The sequence below is a fragment of the Panthera pardus genome, unplaced genomic scaffold (assembly GCF_024362965.1).
Source record: "Panthera pardus isolate Hobbes unplaced genomic scaffold, ASM2436296v1 HiC_scaffold_17, whole genome shotgun sequence".
NCBI lineage: Eukaryota > Metazoa > Chordata > Mammalia > Carnivora > Felidae > Panthera > Panthera pardus.
This window is the reverse complement of record NW_026526732.1, coordinates 76,806,424-76,831,563: the sequence shown is the minus strand read 5'-3', so window position 1 is coordinate 76,831,563 and position 25,140 is coordinate 76,806,424. Positions and strand designations below refer to the sequence as shown.

Sequence of the window (25,140 nt, the reverse complement as noted above, 5' to 3'; positions counted from 1 at the left end):
TCCTTTTGGGATTTGGCAGTGATAACAGCTCAAGCAGGAGTGCCATTTGAATCCTTGGAAAACCTAAAATAACATTTTTACAAAAAAATTAGCAGTGCTCACAGTTAACTAACTTGGCCTAGAAGGTAAGAGAATTGGAAATGTAAAGGTGGTGTCTTAACAAGTGTCATTCTACTATTTTATAGCTCTTGCCAGTACAGCACTTTAAAAGATGTGTGTTACAGTGAATTTCCAACTGAAAGAGTAAATCCCAAATATGGGCAAAATTAGCAGCCCTGTTCCTTGCCATTGTAATAAATGATTAAGTAGGTGTTACAAAGATGAAAAAGCAGAGCATCTCTTTCTAATCCTGACAGACATCCTCCCCTTCTTCACTGATCCTTTATCTTGCAGTGAAGACCTGCATGAGGAAGTCGATTCCTGGTATGTTCCTGATAAGAATGCATATTTCCAGGGGTAGCAGCAGGGACTACATCGCTTTAGCAGACATTGTTCGTGAACTTGTGCCAAGTTTCTCTGAACCTTGGAAACTGGGAAAGTGTCTGTGTTCCTGATTAATAATATTCAGCAAACAGACTGAAAGCAGAGGAAGTATAATCACTAGTAGAGAGGGATATACAGTAACAGAGCTCCTGTGGTTAAGCTGCTATGAGGAGGCACTCACACCATGAGAGCAAGCATGGCTTTCATGCCCATGTGTCTACCTGAGCCTGAGTTAAGATCCCTGAAGGGATTAAGACCTCCTCTGTTCTCATGGAGAATACAGATTGGGCCTCCTCTCAATTTTCCCATAGCCAGTTTAAATTATTCTTTTACCTTCAGTCTCTTTAAGGCTTGAGTTAAGGCTACTTTGTAATAAAATTATCCCCAATTTATATCACACATGGATGATTGTTCTCTCTCCCCCAAAGGCTGTAAAACCCTCAAAGTTAGAAGTCATCTCTCTTGATCCCCACTCACCCATCATATAAACATTTCAAACAGTACATGAGAAAGTGAAATAAATAGTAACTGTCTTCTAACCTCGCTTCCCAAAGATAACCACTATTCAGTTTCTTGTATCTTCCTCCATAAATGTTTGTGGGCAAACACAAACTTTTATATTATTCAATGTTCGATCCAATGAGCAAAACTTAAAAGAAATACTGTAAACTAAGGTGCCTCCATCTATAAATCACACACATTCCACATCCCAGGACCTCAGCAAGTTCTGCATTTAGGTGCAGGCGGAGTTACTGGGGCACAAGCCTGGTGAGTCCAGCTCTGTCTCTAACATGGTAGGATTTCCCTGGCCAACTCACTCCATCTTTCTGAATCTCAGTTCCCTCTCCTACAGAAGAAGATGTTCTCAAAGGTCAGTTCAGGGTTGAGGCTGAATCAAGTACTGATTAATAAAACAGGTACACCAAGGCCAAAATATGAATTGGTATTGAAGAAAATCAAACATAACAGATTACAAGGAGAATATGGTTGTGAATTAGAATGGAGCAGTTATTTAAAAAATACTTTTAATTGAGGTTTAATTGACATGTAACATTATATTAGTTTCAGGTGTAAAACATGATTTCGTATTTATATACATTGCAAAATGATCATCACAATAAGTCTAGTTAACATCCATCACCATCCCAGTTACAAAAAATTTTTTTTCTTGTGATGAGAACTTTTAAGATCTAATCTGTTACCATCTTTCAAATATGCAATATAGTATTATTAACTATAGTCACTACACTGTATACTATATCCCCAGGACTTACCTATTTTATACCTGGAACTTTGTACCTTTTGATCACCTCCACCCAGTTTGCCCTCTCTGTACCCATGAGGTTGGTTATCTTTGGTTTGGGTTTTGTCTTTTATAATCCACATATAAATGAAATCATATGGTATTTGTCTATCTCTATCTCACTTAGCATAATCCCCTCTAGGTCCATCCGTGTTGTCACAAACAATAGAGTTATATTCTTTTTTAATGGTTGAATTGCATATATACCCCACAACTTCTTTATCCATTCATCCACAGATGGACCCTTAGTTTGTTTCCATATCTTGGCTATTGTAAATAATGCTGCATTGAACATGGGGATGCATATATCTTTTTGAGTTAATGTTTTCATTGTCTTTGGATCAACACCCCGTAGTGGAATTGCTGGATCATATGGTAGTTCTGTTTTTAAATTTTCGGCCAACAGGTTTCCGTTTTCCACAGTGGCTACACCAATATACAATTCCACCAACAGTGCATAAGGGTTCCCTTTTCTCCACATCCTTGCCAACACTTGGTTCTTTCTTATATTTTTGATGATAGCCATCCTAACAGGTGTGAGATGATAGCTCATTGTAGTTTCAATTTGCATTTCTCTGAAGACTTTTGAAGTTATTTTTTTATTTTAATTTTAATTTATTTTTATTTTTTTAATATGAAATTTATTGAAGACTTTTGACGCTGAGCATCTTTTCATGTACCTGTTGGCCATCCATATGACTTCTGTGGAAACATGTCTGTTCAGACTTTTTGCCCATTTCTTAATTAGAGTGGGTTTTTTTGCTACTGAGCTGTATGAATTATTTATATATTTTGGATATTAACCAGATCTATGATTTGCAAATATTTTCTCCCATTTAGTTAGGTTACCTTTTCATTTTGTTGATGGTTTCCTTTACAGTGCAGAAGCATTTCAGTTTAATGTAGACCCCCTTGTTTATTTTTGCTTTTGGTGTCAGATGAAAAAATCATCACTGGGGTGCCTGGGTGGCTCAGTCAGTTGGGCATCTGACTCCTGATTTCAGATCAGGTCATGATCTCATGGTTGTGAGATTGAGTCCTGTGTCCATGCTGGGTGTTGAACCTGGTTAAGATTCTCTCTATCCCTCTCCCTCTGCCCCTCCTCTGCTCACATTCACTCTCTCTCAAAAAAAAAAAAAAAAAAGACAAACCATCCATCACAAAGACCAATGTCAAGGAACTTACTGGCTATGTTTTCTTCTAGGAGTTTTATGGTTTCAGGCCTTACATTCAAGTGTTTAATCCATTTTGAGTTTTGAGATGGTCCAGTTTCATTCTTTTGCTGTGGCTGTCCAGTTCTCCCAACATTCACTCAAGAGACTGTCCCCATATTACATTTCATTCATTGAAGAGACTTTCCCATTGTATATTTTTGGCTTCTCTGTCATAAATTAATTGATCATATATACATGGGTTATTGCTGGACTCTCTCTCCTGTTCCACTGATCTATGTGTCTGTTTTGATTACTATAACTTTGTAATATAGTTTAAAATCAGAAGTATAATACTTCTAGCTTTGTTCTTATTTGTCAAGATTACTTTGGCTATTCAGGGTCCTTTGTGATTCCACACAAATTTAAGAATTCTTTGTCTAGTTCTGTGAAAAATGTTGTTGGAATTTTGACAGGGGTTGTATTGAATGTGTAGGTTGCACTGGGTGGTATGGATATTTTAACAATATCAATTCTTCCCATTCATGAGCACAAAATATCTGCTCATTTATTTCTTTTTCAATTACTTTCATTAATGTCTTAGAGCTTTCAGTGTATAGGTCGTTTACCTTGACCAAATTTATTCCTAGGTATTTTATTCTTTTTGATGCAATTGGAAATGGGATTGTTTTCTTAATTTCTCTTTCTGATAGTTTGTTATCAGTATATAGATACACAACAGATTTTTGTATAGTGATTTTGTATCCCGCAACTAATTCTTCCAGTTTTTGGTAGACTGTTTAGGATTTTCTCTATGTGATATATCTTCTGCAAATAGTTTTACTTCTTTCCCTTTCGAATTTGGATCCTTCTTATTTCTTTCTCTTGCCTAACTGCTTTGGCTAGGACTTCCAATTCTATGTTGAACATAGTGGGTGGGTGGGGAGGGGACAGTGAGCATCGCTATCTTATTTCTGATCTTATCATTGAGTATAATGTTAGCTGTGCGCTTGCCATATTATGGCCTTTATTATCTTGAGATATGTTCCCTCTATACACACTTTATTGAGAGTTTTTATCATAAATGGATGTTGAATTTTGTCAAATGCTTTTTCTAAATCTATTGAATGATCATATAATTTTTATCCTTCATTTTGTTAATGTGGTGTATTAACACTGATTTGCAGATGCTGAACCATCCTTGCAACCCTGGAAGAAATGCCATCTGGTCATGTGTATGATCCTTTTAATGTATGTTGAATTTGGTTTGCTAATATTTTGTTGAGGACTTCTGAATCTATGTTCATCAGGATTATCGACCGATAATTTTCTTTTCTAGTGGTATTCTTGTCTGGTTTTAGTATCAGGGGGATGCTGGCCTTGTAAAATGAGTTTGGAAGCATTCCCTTGGAGCAATTTTTACAAACAATTTCCTGAGGTATACTTCATAGGAAAATCCACATCTTGTTTTACCAGAGGTATATCAAGCAATATACACTGATCCTGAAGTTATCTTAGGATACAGCCACAATACTTCAGAGGTAGAGCCAACCCATGTTTACTCATTTCTCAGCAATGCACGTGGCCGTCTCACAAGCCTCAGAGAGCTTATGAGTATTTTTCCATTGTCAAGAGTCATAGATAAGTTCAATGTTACATTCAGTAGCTACGGGATAACTTAAGCAACTAGTTAACACCTTAACTCTCATTTGCCACCTCATTGACAATTAGCTGCCTACTAGGAAGGAGGTCTTCCTGTTGATCAGACCACATATGCTGTTCTGTCCTGTTTGTCTTACTGTGACCATGTCCTGATAAAAATCCAGAGGAGGGTCAAAGTGATGAGGGAAGAACCTGGCAGAGAGGGAAAAGGTGCCAGAAGTGGGTAGAACACCATCAGCTTAACTTAAACATCTATTTGGCGATTTGGTTGCGAGCTAAGAGTAGCAAAGCTACTCATAATGGTTGAAAATCTTTGTTCTAGGGCAAAGCTAGGAAAAGGAAAATGCATTCACAGTGTCTTTGTCAGATGTTTTTGCCATTTTTCTTAGAGGCAGGAGAGGTGGAGGTTAAGAGAACAAACTCTGGGGTTAGACAGATATGGGTTCTGCCACTATTGGACGATTACCTAATCAGTTCTGAGCTTATTGTGCTTATTATTATTATCATCTGGAACTCTGGGTTCTGTGAGCTATCTCCTATGAAACACAAGATCCTCAAAAAACAATTCACAAGTGGAACTGAAAAATCATACCAGGGTAAAGGAGCTGTTCCTACCTGAAAGGAATTCATATAGCGAAGCGATGGAGGTAGCGTAGCGTTGTTCCTGGATAATATCAGCAGCAGCTCTAAGCAGGTTGCAGAGGGCAGGGTTAGAGTGTGGATGCTGATGTCACTTTCCCACGCACTGGAAAGCCTGAAACACATTGATACGTATAATTTCACAATTCCATCTGGTCATAATTATTTCAAAAACCTGATGGAAAGAAGACGACTTTCAAACGTGGAAGAAGATGCAATGCACAAAAAAACAGAAATAAAATGGCTATAGTAAATATTCACAAAGTAAATGTCCAAGACATTTTTATAGTGTTTTTGATACAAAACAGATGGGTTAGGCAATTTTTTCGAGTCAACATTTCATACTCAAAGAGTACAAATAAGACATGAAATGCAGTCTTATTTGTAAGGGACCTATTTGGGGTGGGGAACGGATAATAGCTAACATATCGAATTTTTCCTATATTCTGTGCCCTCTTCTCCATGTAACATCTTGTTCAACCCTCTGATACCTATGAAATAGAACTGTTGCTATCCTCCTTCTACAGATGTGCAAATTGTTTCTGAGCTGGATATGCCCTATGAAGTTTCTAGTTAGCTGATTTTCAAACCTTTAAAAAGTGATGTAATACTTTTATCAAAAAATCTTGTAAAAGCTCCATTTATAATATAAATAAAAGCAAAGCTGCTCTCTTGGAGGGGGTAAGGTTGGCAGGAGGCTCCCTTCATCTTCCAAAGTAGCCTATGAAACATCTCTGCTACATCCTGTTGAACCTACTAGAAAATTCTTTCATTCAAGAAATGAAGAAAGTGAAGGCTAGAAAAGTAAAGAGACTTCTCTGGGATGAGATACATGTTTAGAAGATGATATGGCTATGTCTAGAATCCTGGTTTCCTGTCTTCCCATATAGTACTTAAAATGGAAAATCAGATAATCATTATGGGAAAACAATGTAATAAGAATAGGATGTGTCTTATGCTGTCAAATCTTTTATTTACTTGAGTATTTCCTGTCTGTGCCCCTATCAACATGTCTCTTAACACTGTCCTAATTTTTTAAAAAGAAATATATATGTGTGTGTGTATATGTATGTATGTGTATATATATACATATATATGTGTATATATATATGTGTGTATACACACATACACACACACACACATATATATATATATATATATATATGTATGTATATATATATATTCTATTTATATAAACTTCTTTCTATAAAGCTACCTTTAACCCAGTCAGGGGTGAATTCTAGAATGTCGAAGAGCATCAGTGGTTGAGGGCATAATGGATTTTAACATTTATATGATGAGTCATAGCAGATAGTTTAGCTGCGTCATCAATCAGGTTACCTGTGCTAACACATTTCTGATGTGGGTTGGGAAATTAACTCTCTGAAGCATTTGCCTACTGGTCAGACTGGAATAGGACACTGCCCACTTTCCCTCAAAATAGTCCCTTTTCAGCAAGGCCACATATAATTGTCTTCTCTGTGTTTTAAAAACACTTCTCCATTATTTTATATTGATCGGTTATGTTATTCTTTCTCCTTTCATTAATTATACAACATTTTCAACATTTCTCTGGCGTGGAAACAAAAATCTTGCTGTCTTTGGTAAAAGCCAAATGTAGGACCAGTGCAGTGGCTCTAAACTCATTCTCTCTACCACCTTTCTTATGCCCTCCACAAACCATTTCCGTTCCCTGAACTGCATACACTAACCACACCATGCTCATGCAGTTTTCTGGGCCGGGAAGGCTGCAGGCTACCTGGTGAACTTCTGTTCATCCTGCAAAACCCACTTATCATTTCCTTAGAGACATCCTCTTGCTTCCTTTACAAGAACTACATGCCTAATACCATTATTTGTATCCTACTACCATACCACCACCCTACCTGTATTCTTATTTGGGCTGTGTCTGCATCTCTGATTCATTCTAGGTCAGTCATAAGCAAGCATACCCTGTGGATTCCTCTAACTTTTGTTACCCAGTATGGAAGATTAGATTAGTTGTTTTTCCTCAGATACTCCCACCTTTTACTGGCTGTAATAAAATACACCTCACTTACATTTGTATGTTCAATAATTTAATTTATTTTCCAAGTGTTATTCTTATAAAAGGAAACCAATTAATGTCATGATGTTGATGTGATTTCTGGTACAGAGAAAGGAATGCTTAACTTCTGCTCAAAGGTGTCAACATGCTGCTATGTGGCTATGGTGTAGTTGATGAAAAATGGCACTCAAATAGAAATTAAAATACACTAGCACTGCCTTGTCACTGAGCAGTGAGTGATCTGGGACACGTACTCCTGGACAAGTCCAGTTTCCTCATGAGATCCTGGAGTTCACACACAACCTATACTATGTATCAAACCACCAAAATTTACACAAAAGGACATTCATCACATTAATGATATCCACAGTTAAACAAAAAAAGATACAGTTATAAACGTTAATTATTCATGTCTCTATGTAATTACAAATATTTGCATGGCATGTGAATCCAACATTGGCATTTTTAATCTAATCCTTTAAGTATTCTGTGATTTAACAATTTTTCTCCTTATTAAAGCTCATGAAGGTACAAAGTATTATCTGGATCACATGATAAGTGATGGAAAAGATCAAGCATGATCCTCTCCAACTAAATTGCATTCTCTTTTATACCTAGAAGTACTAGGTATTTCTGAACAAATTCTATCAAAAAAACAAATTGAAAAGCCCAAGGGTAAATGATGGAGCAAATTTTAGCTTTCTTAGAATACCTCATTTCTTAATAATTAGAACCACCTTATTTTTGAAAATTAGATAACACAGCTGGACCTAGGATGGCTCAAATTCCTAAAATTTATCCTTTTGTTTATCCTAAACATTTATCTATTTATGCTTTCTTTTCCCACAGCATATATTCATTAGCCCCAGGATTTACCTTTTTATTGTTAAGATTTATAAATGTTCTCTATAATCTTAACTACATATTAATCACACAAAATAACCATATATGTGGACAAAGACAGAAAGTAATACGTGAAAAATGATTACAGCTGTTTTGGAAAGTTAGAACTATGGGTAACTTTCCCCCAAAACTTCAGCTAATGTTTTTATATTGTTTTTGGTTTGGTTTGTTTTTGATTTAGGAAGAAAGAAATAAAGAGAGCAGGAAGGAAAGATGGAGAAATGGTCTCGGCATACTTAAAATTCAGTTTATCTTAAAACAATCACTAAACTCGTTATGAAAATTAAAGGCATGTATTAATTAGGCCAAAAGTGATACTTGATACTATTTACCAAAGGCTCAAATATCAGTAGAAAGTTCTGTTAACGATATAAACATTTTAAGAAACACAAGATTATAATAATCCAGAATTTGGATTATTTCCTGCAAAAACACCCTGGACTATTAGACCTAAATCAGTAAACTTCCACTATAAAACCAACAAAAAAGATAATTCAAAGAGAACAACAAACTTAACATTACTTAAAACCTATTTTGGTATTTTTAAAGTGGTGAGAGAGGAGAAGCTTTCCTAAGACACCAGAGCTGTCAACTAGGCGACCCGAGTCGAAGAGACCAAAATGCAGGCAGAGGACACACCATCCTTATTTCTCAATCTTTGCCTTGACAAAATCCCCTAGAGAAGCAACGATGGCCTATCTATTTTTAAAGAGGCAATGCAAAGGGGGGAAAAGTCACTCTCCATCACTTCTAACAAAAATAGTGAAATTGAGAATGAATCAAACACCAATCGATACCAAGAAAAGAACTTGGGAGAACAGAAAGGTGATACAGTTTACTAAAAATCAGAGGTTGTTTTAATGTGTTCTTAGTGCTAGAATCATTATAAACATACAGCTACTTAATACATGATTTGGACAGGGAATCAAAATTTTCTTATACTGTCAAGAACACACAATTCAGAAACAACTAAATGTACTGTTTATGTATGATAGCAAACCATATTAATTCCAGTATATTTAAATATTTTAAAAGAACTAATTCATAAAAATAGAACCTGAAAAGTTCTACTGCTTATAAATTTCAAAGTAAGGTTCAGTAAGTCATGAGCAGCACTTCTTTGAAATTACAGTTTCTTTGAAAACTACAGGAAAAAATCGAGTTTTTAAAGTCACAAGTGTTCAAACTGTTTTTCAATTCTCTTTAAACTAATGGGCTCCTGGAGCACCTGAGTGGCTCAGTTAAGTATCCAACTCTTGGTTTCCACTCAGGTCATGATCTCATGGTTCCTGAAATCAAGCCCGGTGCATCAGGGTCTATATGGATAGTGCCTTCTCGGGATTCTTTCTGTCCCTCTCTGTCCTTCCCCTGGGGGGGCTCTCGCTCTCTTTCTCTCTCTCTCTCTCAAAATAAATAAATAAAAACTTTAAAAAAATAAAATTAAAAATATTTCTCAGACCACCCGATTCCCTAAGCCCAATCATGTCCTCCTTTCATATTAATGGAATCATACATTATGTGACCTTTTTTTCTGACTTCTTTTACTTAGCATGTTTTCAAGATACATGGATCTCAGAGAAAGAACTCTTGATTTTAGATTATTTTTTTAATGTTTATTTATTTTTTAGAGAGAGAGAAAGAGATAGCACGAGCAGAGGAGGGGCGGAGAGAGGGAGATACTGAATCTGAAGCCACCTCCAGGCTCTGAGCTGTCAGCACAGAGCCCAAAGTGGGGCTCGAACATGCATAGCAAGATCATGACCTGAGCCGAAATCGGATGCTTAACCGACTGAGCCACCCAGGTGCTCCTAGACCTCTTGCTTTTAAAGTCTGATTTCTAATTTACCACTTTTTATAAAATATTAAAAGCAGTTCCATCTTAAACTATGTATCATAATATTTATGTTAGCATATTAATAAACATAACCATTTACGAAAAGTTTTCAAAGAGTTTTTGAAGAGGTCTCCTGGCTTACATTTTTACCCCATTCCATTACCAGAGAATGTCAATTGAAAGTGAGGCTGAGCAATGCACTTCCAATCCTTTAATTACTTTACTGAGTAACTGGAAGTCAACATATGAGGGTTGGGATGTAATAAATTAGGTCCACTCTAATAACATTCTCATAAGTAAACCTCACACTGGCAACCACTAGGTTCCCTGTCCCATCAGGGGGCCAACTCAGCCAACACTTACATTAATCAACACTGCCCAGTCTGTCCCACAGTTTAAGTCCTTTGCCAATGTGGATGGAAAAGTGTTTGTGACGCATAAAGTATAAAGCAAAAATGTAAGACTTCTTTTATTATTTCCTAGGCCTAATAAAACATAGAGGTTTTCTTCATTTTTCAATTCAAAAGGATTGGCAGGGACTGTGTTGACATGTATGGTGAAACCATGTTTGGTCTCAACAGAAATGAGAGAGATGATCTACTGGAGCTCTATCAGCCCGTGGCTTCAGAAAGGGATGTATCCTGGTGGTTTGCACCATATCCAACCCTACTCTCCCCTGCTTTTATGGACACTGTCATCTTCAGTGTCCCTGGCTTGTGTCTACACCTCTTCCTAAGTCCACTCTCAGATGGTCTTCTCCTGGAAATCCTTACGCTGCACAGAAGGGCAATTGGCAATGGTGTAACTGTTCAGGTGAATTAGGCCTGGCCAATCTTTTGGTATCTTAGCAATTACGATATGCTAAACTGCATAACCCGAAGTCACAATTAGCTCTGTCTGATCCATTAAAAGACAAATCCCGATGACTAAAATTGTGTCCCTCCATGAGGAGCGATGAGAACTCAATGCCAAGATCACTAACCTGCTACTCATGTTCTCTATGCAAGCGTCCTAGATTTGAGAAAATGTCCTCATGTTTAAGACTTCAGATCTTTTGTGAAATCACATGTCAACATAACTCTGGTAGAGTGAGAGCATAAAACTGGCCACACCCATTTGAGGGAAGGTAAGAAAATCAATTTGCAAGTAATCTTGCATAGAGAAAATTCATTTCTATCAACTTAAATTCAATTTCCCTGTAACAATCTGATTCTTCCATACCTTAATAATATAAACAAAAAACTCTACCAGGTCAGGCCAGAAAGTCTCCTAAATTTAATGTCTATTATTTATCCACTAGCCCTAAAAAGATAGGATTTCAGAAACTGGTAAGTATGCTCCAAAGTTTTATTCAAAAGTTTTGTGAGTTAAGATGTATTCCCTAGAAAGTGTCTTAAGTCAAAGAGGGAAATATTTGACTAATTTTTCCAAGGCAGAATCAAATATTATTAAATGGAAGCTTTTGGAACCTAAGAGGAATTTCATTGAAACCTCCAAAGGCCATGATTTTTTTTAAAGTATTAAATACATAATATTCTCTTTCCTTGCCATCACACACTTGAAATGAGCTCTCTCTGGTAGCTGGCTTTGCTATGGCTTCTCAATGTTTGAAACCAAGGTATAAAAAAACTTCACACTTCAAATGTGTCTAATCCTCCCTATACAGTGTATGTGTGTATAAATGGAGTAGGAAGGAGGGGAAGTGTTAAATATGGGATACTCAAGAAATTAGTATTCTACAAAAATTTTGAAGTTGTTCTCAGAAACTGGTTAAAGGTAGTTAAGCACCCAAATTTACCAGTGCTAGAAGAGCTAGAAAAGCTAACCTGTCCCATTTTTTTCAACAGCAATACATCATAGTGTGAATATAAAAAATATTTTCATCTTCTGAACCAATTCATAATAATGAGAAATTATTTATGAATGCTAAAGTGAGGAAAGCTTGTATTTTTTAGCCTAGAAAATAGGAAAAAGCAAAGCAGTGTTTCTTAACTAAAAAAAAAAAAGCTTATTTAATTTTTCATTTTATTTATTTTAAATGTTTATTTATTTATTTTGAGAGAGAAAGAACAAGCAGGGGAGGAGCAGAGACAGAGGGAGAGAGATGATGTGGAACAGGATCTGTGCTGATAGCAGAGTCTGATGTGGGGCTGAACTCACCAATAGAGAGATCATGACCTGAGCTGAAGTCAGTCACCCAACCGACTGAGCCCCCCAGGTGCCCCAATTTTTGTTTTAAAATAACAAAATACTTGGGGCGCCTGGGGGGCTCAGTCGGTTAAGCGTCCGACTTCGGCTCAGGACATGATCTCGCGGTTCATGTGTTCAAGCTTTGCATTGGGCTCTGTGCTGACAGCTCAGAACCTGGAGCCTGCTTCAGATTCTGTCTCCCTCTCTCTCTGCCCCTCCCCACTCACGCTCTCTCCCTCCCTCTCTCTCAAAAATACACAAACATTAAAAAAGTAAAAAAAACAAAAAACAAAAAAACAAAATACTTCATTTATAACCAAAACATTTTTATTTAGTTGTTAATATAAACATTCAAAACATATACATTTGCTTTAGTTAGAAAAATAAACACATATATTTTTCAGTGAAAGCAGCAAAATTATACCTTCCATAGTTGAGTTCATCTCTTATAACACCTAAGAATTACCTTCAATTCTGCTTTCCGATTTACTTACAACATTGAGTTTTAGAAACTAGCAACAGTAAGTCACTGCTTCAAAGTATGACACCCCTCCCCCCAATCAAGACTTTAATTGTAGATCTATACTGACATGGAAAGATAGTCACACAATTTTGATAAGTTTTTTTAATGTTTATTTATTTTTGAGAGAGAGAGAGAGAGAGAGAGAGAGAGAGAGAGAGAGAGAGAAACAGTGCGAGTGGGGGAGGAGCAGAGACAGAGAGGGAAACACAGAATCGGAAGCAGGCTCCAGGCTCCGAGCTGTCAGCACAGAGCCTGATGCAGGGCTTGAACCCAAGAATTGTGAGATCATGACCTAAGCTGAAGTTGGATGCTTAACTGACTGAGCCACCCAGGTGCCCTGATAAGATTTTTTTAGAAAAATAAAATAAACCCTGATGTTTATAGCAGCATTATCAACAATAGCCAAATTATGGAAAGAGCCCAAATGTCCAGTGATTGAGGAAAGGATAAAGAAGATGTGAGATATATATATACAATGGAATATTACTCAGCCATAAAAAAGAATGAATTCTTGCCATTTGCAACAATGTGGATGGAGCTAGAGACTATTATGCTAAGCAAAATAAATCCATTAGAGAAAGACAAATACCATATGATTTCACCATATGAAGAATTTAAGAAACAAATGAACCTAAGACACAGAGGCAAACCACAAAACAGACTTGTAACTAAGAGTACACACGGAGGGTTGCTGGAGGGAAAGTGGGTGGGGGGCAGGCTAAATGGGTGATGGGGATTAAGCAGGGCACTTGCTGTGATGAGCACTGTGTACTGTATGTAAGCGACTAATCACTAAACTCTACACCTGAAACTATCATTACACTGTATGTTAACTGGAATTTAAATAAAAATTTGAAACTAAAAACAAAAAAAGCAAAATAAAAAACACATACAGCTAAAATTAATTTATGTAAAATTAAATTTCCTATCTGTATCTTTATGTAGATGTACATGAGATGTATGCAAGGAAGAATGCCAAAATGTTAACAGCAGTTTTCTGTGAAGACTGAGAGTATAAGGGTTCTGCTTGTTCTCTTTCACCATATTTTCCTATATTGTTTTAAATGTTTACAGTGAATATGACTATATTTGTGATTATATAAAAAGCAAAGCTATTTTCATTTTGAAAATAGAGAAAATGAAATCTATTTTGGAATGTTTAAAATATGTATTTATATCAAATAAAATTCGTCTTTCAAGCAAGAAATAATCAAATCACCTCAACGAGTATTTTAAATCTTTCATTTACCTGAAACTAACCTAACAGGGAGTCTTTGAGACGGTACATTTGGAATTCAAGATTTTTATCATTGTGAGCATCACTCACAGTTCTTCTAGATATTAAAAATGCATTGCCTACAAGTTGACAAATTTGGTGGTTACTATGAACAGGATTCTTAGACCACAAAGAATAGGAAATAAACAATACAAGTGACTGACTACTTGAAGTGAGTTGAACAGGCATATTATCTGTTATTAAGAGACTAAATAAAGAGATGTTAATAGCACTAGGGAGCTTTCTTTGTTGTTGTTGTTGTTGTTGTTTTTAATGCTAGGAAAAAAGTTAGCATCCAAAGACTATGAGGCATAATTATTTCAGATAATTTCCATGAACCTGAAACAAGGTAAAAGACCACATTATTTGCCTTACCACTTTGCCAAAACAAACCAGGGAATGTGACATCTTTGGAGAGTCCTGTCCAACCTAGCATTCAACCTAGCATCTATTCATATTTTTGTTATGTCCAATAAAATCATAATAATAGCCAATCTGCCTGGTGCTATGATCCCATTAGGTCTTACAACCTCAGCAGAGCCAGCTTAAGTCTACTAATCAGACCAAACAGCTGTTTTAACAGTTGGGTTTCTCCAAAATTAAGATATTCTATTCCTGACTGTGCCTAGCAACTCAACTGTTGAAACAGCTGCTCCAGCTGAAGAGGTAAAACCAAGTGTACATACAGTCTTCTTCCATTTGCAATGGCTATGAGATTCTTTCAGAATAGAAATTCCTAAACTTAAGTTCATGTTGACATTTCCTATCTGTTTAAAGTTTTATACTTGTATTGCCTCTATCTCTGACCTTCAGCCAATATTTCTGCCATCATCATCTCTCTTGGTGTTTGCCCTTTGTCTCCTTCATACTCTAAACCATAATTACCCGCTGGTGGTTCTGTACTTCCCTCCTTAGAAATCTCATCTGTGTGCTTTACACTCTTACTCTTCTCTCTATTGTCTCAGAAGAAGTATTTTTACTTCCTATGAAACAGAGATGGTAACTGAGGAGTCCTTAGACTCCACTAAGTGATATATTATTTCCAGTGACTTAATTAACTGTTGAAGTAAGGACCGTTGAAAAATTTTTTTAAGTGCTCTCTGGCTAAATTTTTGGTCACTTTATAAATGTCTTCAAAATTCTGGACTTGTCACCACGATCTCATTCAGATATGTCTGTTCAATTGTTTAATACTCTCTAGCAGAGAAACCTTTTCACCAATAATTTATATTATCAATAATGCAATAATGAGCATATACTTTGTCCATCTCTCTACTCAACCTTTCTATCCAGGCATTCATCCATTTTTCTACCACCTTCTTATCTTAAAATTTCTGCCAGCTGGCCTGGACATACCCAGACTAAATGGACTCTGATAAACAAAGTCTGCAAAAGATTTGACCCTGATTTTGTAACATTTGCTCGCTGTCCCCTCATAATGTCCTCACTCCTTTAAACTATACTGCATTACAGATAATTTAAAATCCTGGCTCCCAGGGTCTAAGAACAGATTTACTGCAGGACCCGGACTCATCAAACCAGAACAAACCTACAAAGACGCTGAACACGTTTCAAAATTACAAATTTTTTCCTGCAGCAGCTCCAGCTCTTCCGCTAGGTTACGTACAGAGTGATTCTGGCACATTAATCTTAGAAACAACCTCTGCTCCATGCCCCGCTTCTCGGCGGGGGAGGGTGGAAGTCAAAGATACACTACAGCAAGTGCAGATACCATAAATGAAAAGGTGCTCACAGACCTTGTGCCAGGCAACACTGTCCTGGGGCAACTCGACTCCAAGGGAGACACTGGAGTGCTCTGAGAAACAGGGCTTCCGGGATGGAAGTCATTTTTATATGTCATGTCAAACCCTAAATTACCAGCATGGTAAAGCTGATTTTTTTTAATTAAAGGAGACTTTGAAATACTGGCTCTGCTCTCACTATCCCATTACCATAAAGCCAGTGCCACACTAGCCCCAAAGTTTCCTAACTTTGTTTTTGAGTCAGTCTGCACAACAGTATCCATTCTTCCAGCTTACAGTATTGTTAAGATCAGTTTTGCTTTACAGGGCTAAACATAGAAAAGTTTTCATTTTTAATAAGAGCTTAGATAAATAACCTTAAATCCCAAAGGACCTCGTTAAAGCAGCCTCATAAAAGTTTTACACTTGCATATGAGTTTGAAAAAAGAAAATGTCTACCTAGCAGTTTGAGCTCCTGCTGACTTCTCTAGCCTTGGGGAAGTTATTGTTGAAATTCATATGTCTTGCTATTTCTGATGATTTAAAGCAGTCTATTATGATAAATCACCATGAAGTACACCAAATGAAAGACACTGTTCAAACAAAAATCTCAATTTTAAATACACAAAATACACACAATGCACTCATCCGTATGTTTAAATAGCATTAAGGTTCTTATATATTACTCATCTAACCACATATTTTATCCTCAGAGCCTAGGATGCAAAAACATATTTTGTACCAGGTGATCTATTTTCCCTTTCTTTTTTTAGGAGGTCATTTCAACACATCTTGACTCTACTCTGGAGAATTAAAGTCCATGCAGGAAAGTTCCAACAAAATTGGAAACTAAATCAGTTGGAATAACAAGAACATAAGTAGTGGGCAATGTTAACATTTCATCATATTCCTCACAGGACCTGGGAAGATCAAGACGGACACAGTATATTTAAAAGGTGAGAGGATGATTGAAAACAGAACAGAATCTTAAATGTTCAAACAATAAAACACTAGAGATGGCTCTTTAAAACTGTCTCAGTACACAGCACATCATCTTGCAATATAGTAAGTGCCTAATTAATATTTGCTAAGTGAACTTAAATCAGCTTATAGATCATTTTCTGCCATTTTATCCCATTAAAGGACAATCATCATTAGTGCTTTGCAGGCCTTGGAATCACTGATGAGGAGTCTTTACCCAACTCTGAAAATTTGGTAGATTTCAATGATAGAACTTTAGAGCAATAATGGACTTGAGAGGAATTAAGCCCCTCTGCAATATTACTAACATGTGATTATATGGTCTTTGTTGAAAAACTCAAGTAACAGGGAGACTCATTGCAAAGCAGTACTTTAAATGGGTATGAAATCTACTCTTCAGAATCTGAGTCTTTCAGAAAATATCTGACAACATCGAACACTTTCTCCTGATTTTTCTTTAAGCTTAAAATTCCCCATTTCCTCTAACAGGAAATATTCCCCATTTCCTAAACATTCCATTTTTATGACCATTTATTTAAAAAGCCCTACCATAATCTTCATTGGTGTACAGGATCTTATATGTTATGAACTTTTTACATGTATCAGTTCATTCAGTCTTCACAAGAACAGTGTAAAATGGGGTTTCATTAGACCCATTTTACAGAGAAGCAAACTTAAGTTCAAGAGGTTAAATAACATGCAGATGGTGTCACTAAAGAACCAAGACTCAGATCAGTACCTCTGATTCCAAGTGTTTTCCATTATACTCTTTAACCTCAGTCTTTTTAGCTGTAAAACGGGGGTAATGATATTTGCCCTTTGAGCCTCAAATGTTTCTTGGGAATATCAAATGAGAATATATGAACAAAACCATAAAAAGCAGGTTTTTATTGCTAATATCATTCATATGCAGATAATCTGTGCTCTTTCAAGTATTTAATTTATGAATAGAAGTCCAAATCACAATAATGAGAATGTCACTGTTCTTTGCTTCCAGAATTCAAAGCATATGGCAACTAAATGATCCAGGAGTATAACAAGACTAACCCCTAAAAAGACATGGGAAAGTCACTCATCCTTTGGAGTTCAAAATTCAATTAAGAAAGGACTTTCCTAGAAAAAATTATTTAATTTTTGCCTGTTATAAATGCTTAGTAATCTGCCAGCTTTGTAAATTATATTACACTATGTTATGGATTTTTGTGGATTAGCTTGGAAATTTATTTGACATTTGTAACACAATTCTATGAGGAACATTGTTCTAGTTCCAGGAAAGAAACTTTAGAACATACCCATTTGTAAGGCGAGAAGAGCCTTTTTTCCCCTTTGCAAAGGCCTATTAATGGTTTTCCAAGGCATAACAGGATATTTTTAAATAATTATTTTAGTCTTATTTTTCAAGGGGAATAAAGTAGTAGTGTATATTCTAGATCTAGGTAATGGAGAACTGACTTTCAATTCATCTTATCAAGTATTGCTGCAAAAACACCACAATAAGATGAAGATTTCCTTCATTTAATTGTTTTATAGAAGGATGGACTGATAAGCAAAGAAGCAGAAACCTATAATAAACTACCTGTTTCTCAATGAAAATCATTTAACATAAATTTTAAAAAGTGTTTTGTCAAAAATTTGAAAGATACACAAAAGTAGAGAGAATAGCATAATAAACACCCATATCCCCATCACCCAATTTCAGTAGTATCAACTCATGGCTAATCTTGCTTCAGCTGTATTCCCCACCAAGTACCCTCAACCCCTGAATTTAAAAAAAAAAAAAATTTTTTTTAACGTTTATTTATTTTTGAGACAGAGAGAGACAGAGCATGAACGGGAGAGGGGCAGAGAGAGGGAGACACAGAATCGGAAACAGGCTCCAGGCTTTGAGCCATCAGCCCAGAGCCCGACGCGGGTCTCGAACTTACGGACCGCGAGATCGTGACCTGAGCCGAAGTCGGACGCTTAACCGACTGAGCCACCCAGGCGCCCCAACCCCTGAATTTTTAAAAAAGCAAATTCTACAAATACTATCATGTTATCTGTAAATATTTCAATTGTACTCTGAATTTTTTAAAAAAAATATCCACAATCATACTACCAAAAAAAAATTAACAGTAACTCTTCAATACCATCAAATATTCACATGTCCTCAACTATTTTAAAACTTTTTTTTTTCAGTTTGTTTAAATTGAGATCCATTTAAGTTCCATAGATTCTCCTTCTGCTTGTCTTTTTTCCCCCCCTTTGCTAATTTTTCATTGGAAACCAGGTTGTTTGTCTTGTAGTGTTTCTCAGTCTGAATTTTGCTAATTACAAGGTGATGGCATAATGTAATATGCTCCTCTCTTCTGAATTTCCTGCAAGCTGAGAGCTGGATCTAGAGACATGATCAGATTTGATACACTGGGGAAGATTACTTCATAGATAAGGTTATATACTTCTGTCAAGAGACATATAATCAACCCCACGCTCTTTGTCTTTCTTATTGTGATGTTTCCAAGTTCTATGATTTCATGATGGGTCAGGAAATGGTGATATCCCAATTCTAGGATTTCTTTTTGATTGATCAGCTGGAATGTTTCTATAAAAAGAAACTTCCCTTCATCACCATCTATTACTTTGAGGTATGGTTTAAAGAAGAAAGGCAGGATAAATGCTCGATTTTTCCCCTTTATCATCTAGTTTTCAAAATAATGAGATGGCTCACTAGCATCTTTAAATGGTAATAACAAATGAAATTTTTTTAATTTTTTTTAGTAGTTTAAGAACTTAGGGATCTAAACATATTTATTATTTTATTATTAACTTATTTCCTTACCGATACTCAAATCAACCCATCCTTACCTAGCGGGGGGCGGGGGGGGGGTAAGTATTCAAGTTGTGTCCTGAGTCTTTTTGATACGAGTGATAATATTTGACAACTTATTCTTGGTTAGAACAAGATATTACAAGTTCTTCTTGTACTCTGCTTGTACAGACTTGCAATCACCCACTTCTGGATGGAATCCTTCTTGCTGTTAGTGGGAAATGGCATTTAGAAACCAAACAATTGGTTTGGGTTTGCAGACCACTGGGTGGTCAAATGCATTGTCACTGGGTTAGTCAAATGTTTTTAGGCCTTTTTCAGTGAAGAAAGCTAAAAACTATTCTTTTTTAAGATTAAAATAAATCATGTTTTGTTTTAATATTCTATTTCAAACCCAGGACTACAGTTTTACTTAACCTCAACAATCTTGCAATCCTTTTCCCATCCTCAAACTCCTAGTTTTCATTACTTGTTTGATTCATCCTAAGATGCTCATACAATAGTCTCAGTGTGTCATTACCACATTATGACCAATAGTATGATTACTGAAGAGATTTTAAGATTTTTTTAAAGGTTTTTTTTTTGTTTTTGGTGTTTGTTTGTTTGTTTGTTTTGATCATTAGGATTTATCCCAAGAAAGATGTACAGCCCAATTACTATGTTTTAGTCTCCTGGAGCACTTTCTCTTTATGCATTTATACTACCAACTATATATGCACTTACATTCCTTCTTTCTTTTTAAATGTTTATTTATTTATTTAGAGAGAGAGGGAGAGAGAGGGAGGGAGGGAGGGAGGGAGGGAGGGCACAGCAGGGGAGGAGCAGAGAGAGTGAATCTCAAGCAGGCTCTGCATTGTCAGCGCAGAAGCCCAATGCGGGGCTCAAACCCACAACAAACTGTGAGATTCTGACCTAAACTGAAACCAAGAGTCGGATGCTTAACCAACTGAACCACCCAGGTGCCCCTTGCATTCTTTTTAAATTTCCTTTAGATTTTTAGGGATGGCTTTTAAAAATTGTATTCGGCCTTATAACTAAGTAAAATATATACCTGTCCCAAAGACAGATTGATAAAATCAGGTAAATTTTTAAAAGTCTAATTTCTATTTTTGTTCTGCTCATCTCTACTTTTCCTCTTTTTATATGCCATTTAAATTTTATGTTTTATCCTTTGGTTTTTTAAATACAAGCAAATACATTCATATTCTAACCATTCTTGAATAAACAATTACACACTATATACATTTCTTAATTTTTTTTTTTTATGTTTACTTATTTTTGACAAAGAGAGAGACAGAGAGAGGGAGGGAGAGAAAGAGAGAGAATGAGCAGGGAAGGGGCAGAGACAGACAGAGACACAGAATCCAAAGCAGGCTCCAGGCTCTAAGCAGTCAGCACAAAGCCTGATGCGGGGCTTGAACTCGCGAGCCATGAGATTATGACCTGAGCTGAAGTCAGATGCTTAACCAACTGAGCCACCCAGGCGCCCCACACTATATACATTTCTTCATCAAAAATTTTTCTCACTTTCTTGACATATTTTTCTTAACTTTGCCACAATATTGTCAATAATTTTTTTTTGGAAATTTTTTAAAAGTTTATTTATTTTGAGAGAGAGAGTGAGCAGGGAAGGGGCAGAGAGAGAGGGAGACTCTCAATCAGGCTCTGCACTGTGAGCAGAGTCTGACACAGGGCGTGATGTCACAAAACTGTTAAGATCATGACCTGAGCCGAAATCAAGAGTCAGACACTTAACTGAGGGAGTTACCCAGGCGCCCCAGTACTTGTCATTAGTTTCTACAATTGTATGGTTCTTAATTGCAAGAATGCCCCAAAATTTAACTAGTCCCCACTGATGGACATTTGGGTTGTTTCTTTGTTTCATTCATTCATTCACTCATGTTACTGACCATGCAAATACCTGTACTACTAAACTGAACAGTCTTGTGTGTGTTCGTCCTTTCATTTTTGGCCAATGTGCCTTTGAAATAAATTCCAGAAGTGAGACAGCTTCATCAAAAGGTAAGTGCACTTGTAATTTTGCCACATTCCCTTCTAGAAGGATTGTATCATTTTGTGTTCCCAGTATTGTACCAGACTTCCCATTTCTGCACAGTTTCATCAGAAGAGTATGTCGTCAATCTTCTGGATTTTTGTCAATAAAATCTAATACAATGTTTTATTTTGCACTTCTTTTATTAACAGTGAGATTGTACATCTTTTCCTGTGTTTAAGAGTTCTCTGAATTTCTTTTCCTATGAAATATCTGTGCATATCTGTAGTCCATTTTTCTACAGGGTTGTTAGCTTTTTTCCTCTGTAGATTTTCATACATGAGATTTATCAGGCTTTGTCTGTGATTGAATTTTCAGAGTTTTCATAGTTATTCTTGTTTTTTTGTTGAACAAAAGTATTTTATTTTTATGTACTCAAATTCATCACTCTCTCCTTACTGCTTTTAGACTTTGAGACATAGAAAAATTTTTCTCACTCTAAGGTGATGAAAGAATTCACCCCTATTTTCTTTTTATACTTATGTGGTTCCCTTTTTTAAAACCTCTGATCCACTTAGAATGTGTTCTAGTGTGTTATGGGAAGATTGAAATCTTAGTTTTTCCTTGTGTGTGTATCCTATTATCCCAACACTATTATAAAGTCTACATTTCCACACTAACTTGTGAGACCACCTTTATTATACATTCTATTTCTACATGAGATCAGGTCTATTTCTACTGAATTCCAATGGTCTATTGAAATTGAAAATAACGTAATTGAAATTGAATTTGAAATTGAAAATAACGTTATTGAAAATAACGTAAATGTCCACTGAAAGGTTAATCAATAAATAAGTTGTGGTATATTCTGATAAAGGAATATTTACAGCAATTAAAATAAATGAATGAACTACAAGTATCAACATGAAAAAAAACTTTAAAAAAACCTCAAGTGAAAAAAGCAAGTTGAGAAAGAGTAAATACAACATGATACTATCTACATGGTATTTAAAAACATGTAAATTCATAGCATATAATCTTAATATTTATATTTAGCAAAAGTATAAAAATACACATAGTAAAAGTATGCATGGCAATGAAAAACACCAAATTTCAAATACCACGTTTCTTCTGGGGAAGGACAAAAGGGGATGGATTCAGTGGATAGAAGCTTCAACTATTTTAATGTCTTATTTTTTAAAATTATCTACCTATCTATGTATGTATCTATCAATCTATCACAAATATGGTAATACGGTAATATGGTAAGGTTTATTACAGACAGGGAAGAAAATGGGGATTTATTATTCTCTAACTTTTCTATAAATTCAAAACAGTTCATAAAAAAGGTGATTATATAGATTAGACTGATTAGATTATAAATTTGATCAGAACTCTTAGGAAATTAGCTAAAGTGCTTCGAGAGACTGGCCCCCTCACTGAAGTATGAGATGTGAGAAAACAAATACTTTCACTGACATAACCAGCAATATAGACAGAACTGTTCAACAATGAGCCTTGAATACAGATACATGACTAGGTCAATTGTTCTTCCCTGCTGAGGACATTAGCCAGTGTTCACAAGAGGTCTACAGGAGTGTATACTGGATACAGGGCTTAAGGAGGGGCACCTGGGCAGACACAGCCAGCAGAAATAAGACGAAATGATTGCATAAAAACCCTGAATCATCTACTATGTGTCATTTCCTTTCTTGACAGTTTCTAAACTAGATATTCATAAAGATTGAGAAATGTCTTCTATATTTAAAGATAAACACTTAGCACACTGGAACCAAAAGTATAAAGCAAAACCAGCTGTTGCCAGGAAACTAACTGCAAGAAAACAAAATGGAAGACCAGAAGTTCCAGGATTAAGAATACTAAAGCGAATATCACTTTTATCTGGAAGGATCAATTCATAACTCTTAGTGGCAAGAGAGTTCACAACACTACACAAAATAGAATTCAAAAGGAAACACCCAAATCTCACCCTCAAGCACCTTATTTCAAAATAACGTATGTACCATTTATAGATCAGGTTTATGAAATCTTTGGGTAGAAAAGTAACATATCAAGTCATCTGGACAAATACAGAGGAAGAAGCAAGAGCTCCTTTAGAGTAAGAAATTACACAGGCCTCTCCCACTTATGCCCTTTATGGCTAAAGAGCCTTGTTAGCAGTTCAAGGCGCTGGTGTGTTCACCTCTGATCCAGCATCATTAACCCATGCCCTCTGTTCTACAAATCTCATTTCTCCAGGAGACTGCCCAGATAGCCACTTCTTCCTCAGACCTAGACAGTAATTACTCCTATGGGGCTTGAAGAGTCAATGTTAATGTATTACTTACCTGTAAGACAGGCTGATGTAGTACCTTCACTCATCAGTTAGAAACATGCATTTTAGCTACCACTTTATGGCACAAGAACACCAACCTCATTTCAGTATTGAAAAGTAAAGGTCAGCAAACTTCTTCAGAAAGGGTCAGACAATAAGTATTTTAGGCCTGTTGGACATCTGTCACAACTACTCAACTCTGCTGCTGTAGGGCAAAAGCAGCCATAAACAATGTCTATACAAATGGGCGTGGCTGTTTCAATAAAGTTTTATTTACAAAAGCAAAGGAGTTGGGTGAGGAGTGCATCTGGACTTGTCCTGCTGGCTATAGTTTGCCCACCCCTGATCTAAAGCAATCAAGCACACTTTGGAAAGAGAACTGTCTCACATGACCATGTTAGTTGTTTTCACTTTTTAAAGCTCCATTCATCACCTCACGCCAGTCAGAGTGGCCAAAATGAACAAATCAGGAGACTATAGATGCTGGAGAGGATGTGGAGAAACGGGAACCCTCTTGCACTGTTGGTGGGAATGCAAATTGGTGCAGCCGCTCTGGAAAGCAGTGTGGAGGTTCCTCAGAAAATTAAAAATAGACCTACCCTATGACCCAGCAATAGCACTGCTAGGAATTTACCCAAGGGATACAGAAGTGCTGATGCACAGGGGCACTTGTACCCCAATGTTTATAGCAGCACTCTCAACAATAGCCAAATTATGGAAAGAGCCTAAATGTCCATCAACTGATGAATGGATAAAGAAATTGTGGTTTATATACACAATGGAATACTACGTGGCAATGAGAAAGAATGAAATATGGCCTTTTGTAGCAACATGGATGGAACTGGAGAGTGTGATGCTAAGTGAAATAAGCCATACAGAGAAAGACAGATACCATATGGTTTCACTCTTATGTGGATCCTGAGAAACGTAACAGAAACCCATGGGGGAGGGGAAGGAAAAAAAAAAAAAAAAAAAAAGAGGTTAGAGTGGGAGAGAGCCAAAGCATAAGAGACTGTTAAAAACTGAGAACAAACTGAGGGTTGATGGGGGGTGGGAGGGAGGGGAGGGTGGGTGATGGGTAGTGAGGAGGGCACTTTTTGGGATGAACACTGGGTGTTGTATGGAAACCAATTTGACAATAAACTTCATATATTGAAAAAAAAAACTTAAAAAAGGAAAAAAAATTAAAAAAAAAAATAAAGCTCCATTCATTCCAGTCTTCATCAGCAAATACACATCAATTACTTATATATAAGAGATGTTTCCCACAAT

The 25,140-nt window shown here is 36.3% G+C and overlaps 1 protein-coding gene across 5 annotated transcripts in view; it reads right to left on the bottom strand.

The window, feature by feature from the left end:
* Window positions 1–25,140, bottom strand: part of UBE3D (ubiquitin protein ligase E3D) — a 157,281-nt gene that overhangs the window by 62,340 nt on the left and 69,801 nt on the right. For 3 of the 5 annotated variants that reach the window (XM_053904695.1, XM_019442745.2, XM_019442744.2), the window contains exon 9: window positions 5,215–5,353. The exons of 1 other annotated variant lie outside the window; for it this stretch is intronic. In XM_053904695.1, coding sequence (XP_053760670.1) covers window positions 5,215–5,353 — 139 coding nt within the window. Of the gene's footprint in view, window positions 1–5,214; window positions 5,354–25,140 lie in introns of those variants that run through there. One more of the 5 variants, XR_008422969.1, reaches the window with a different exon arrangement.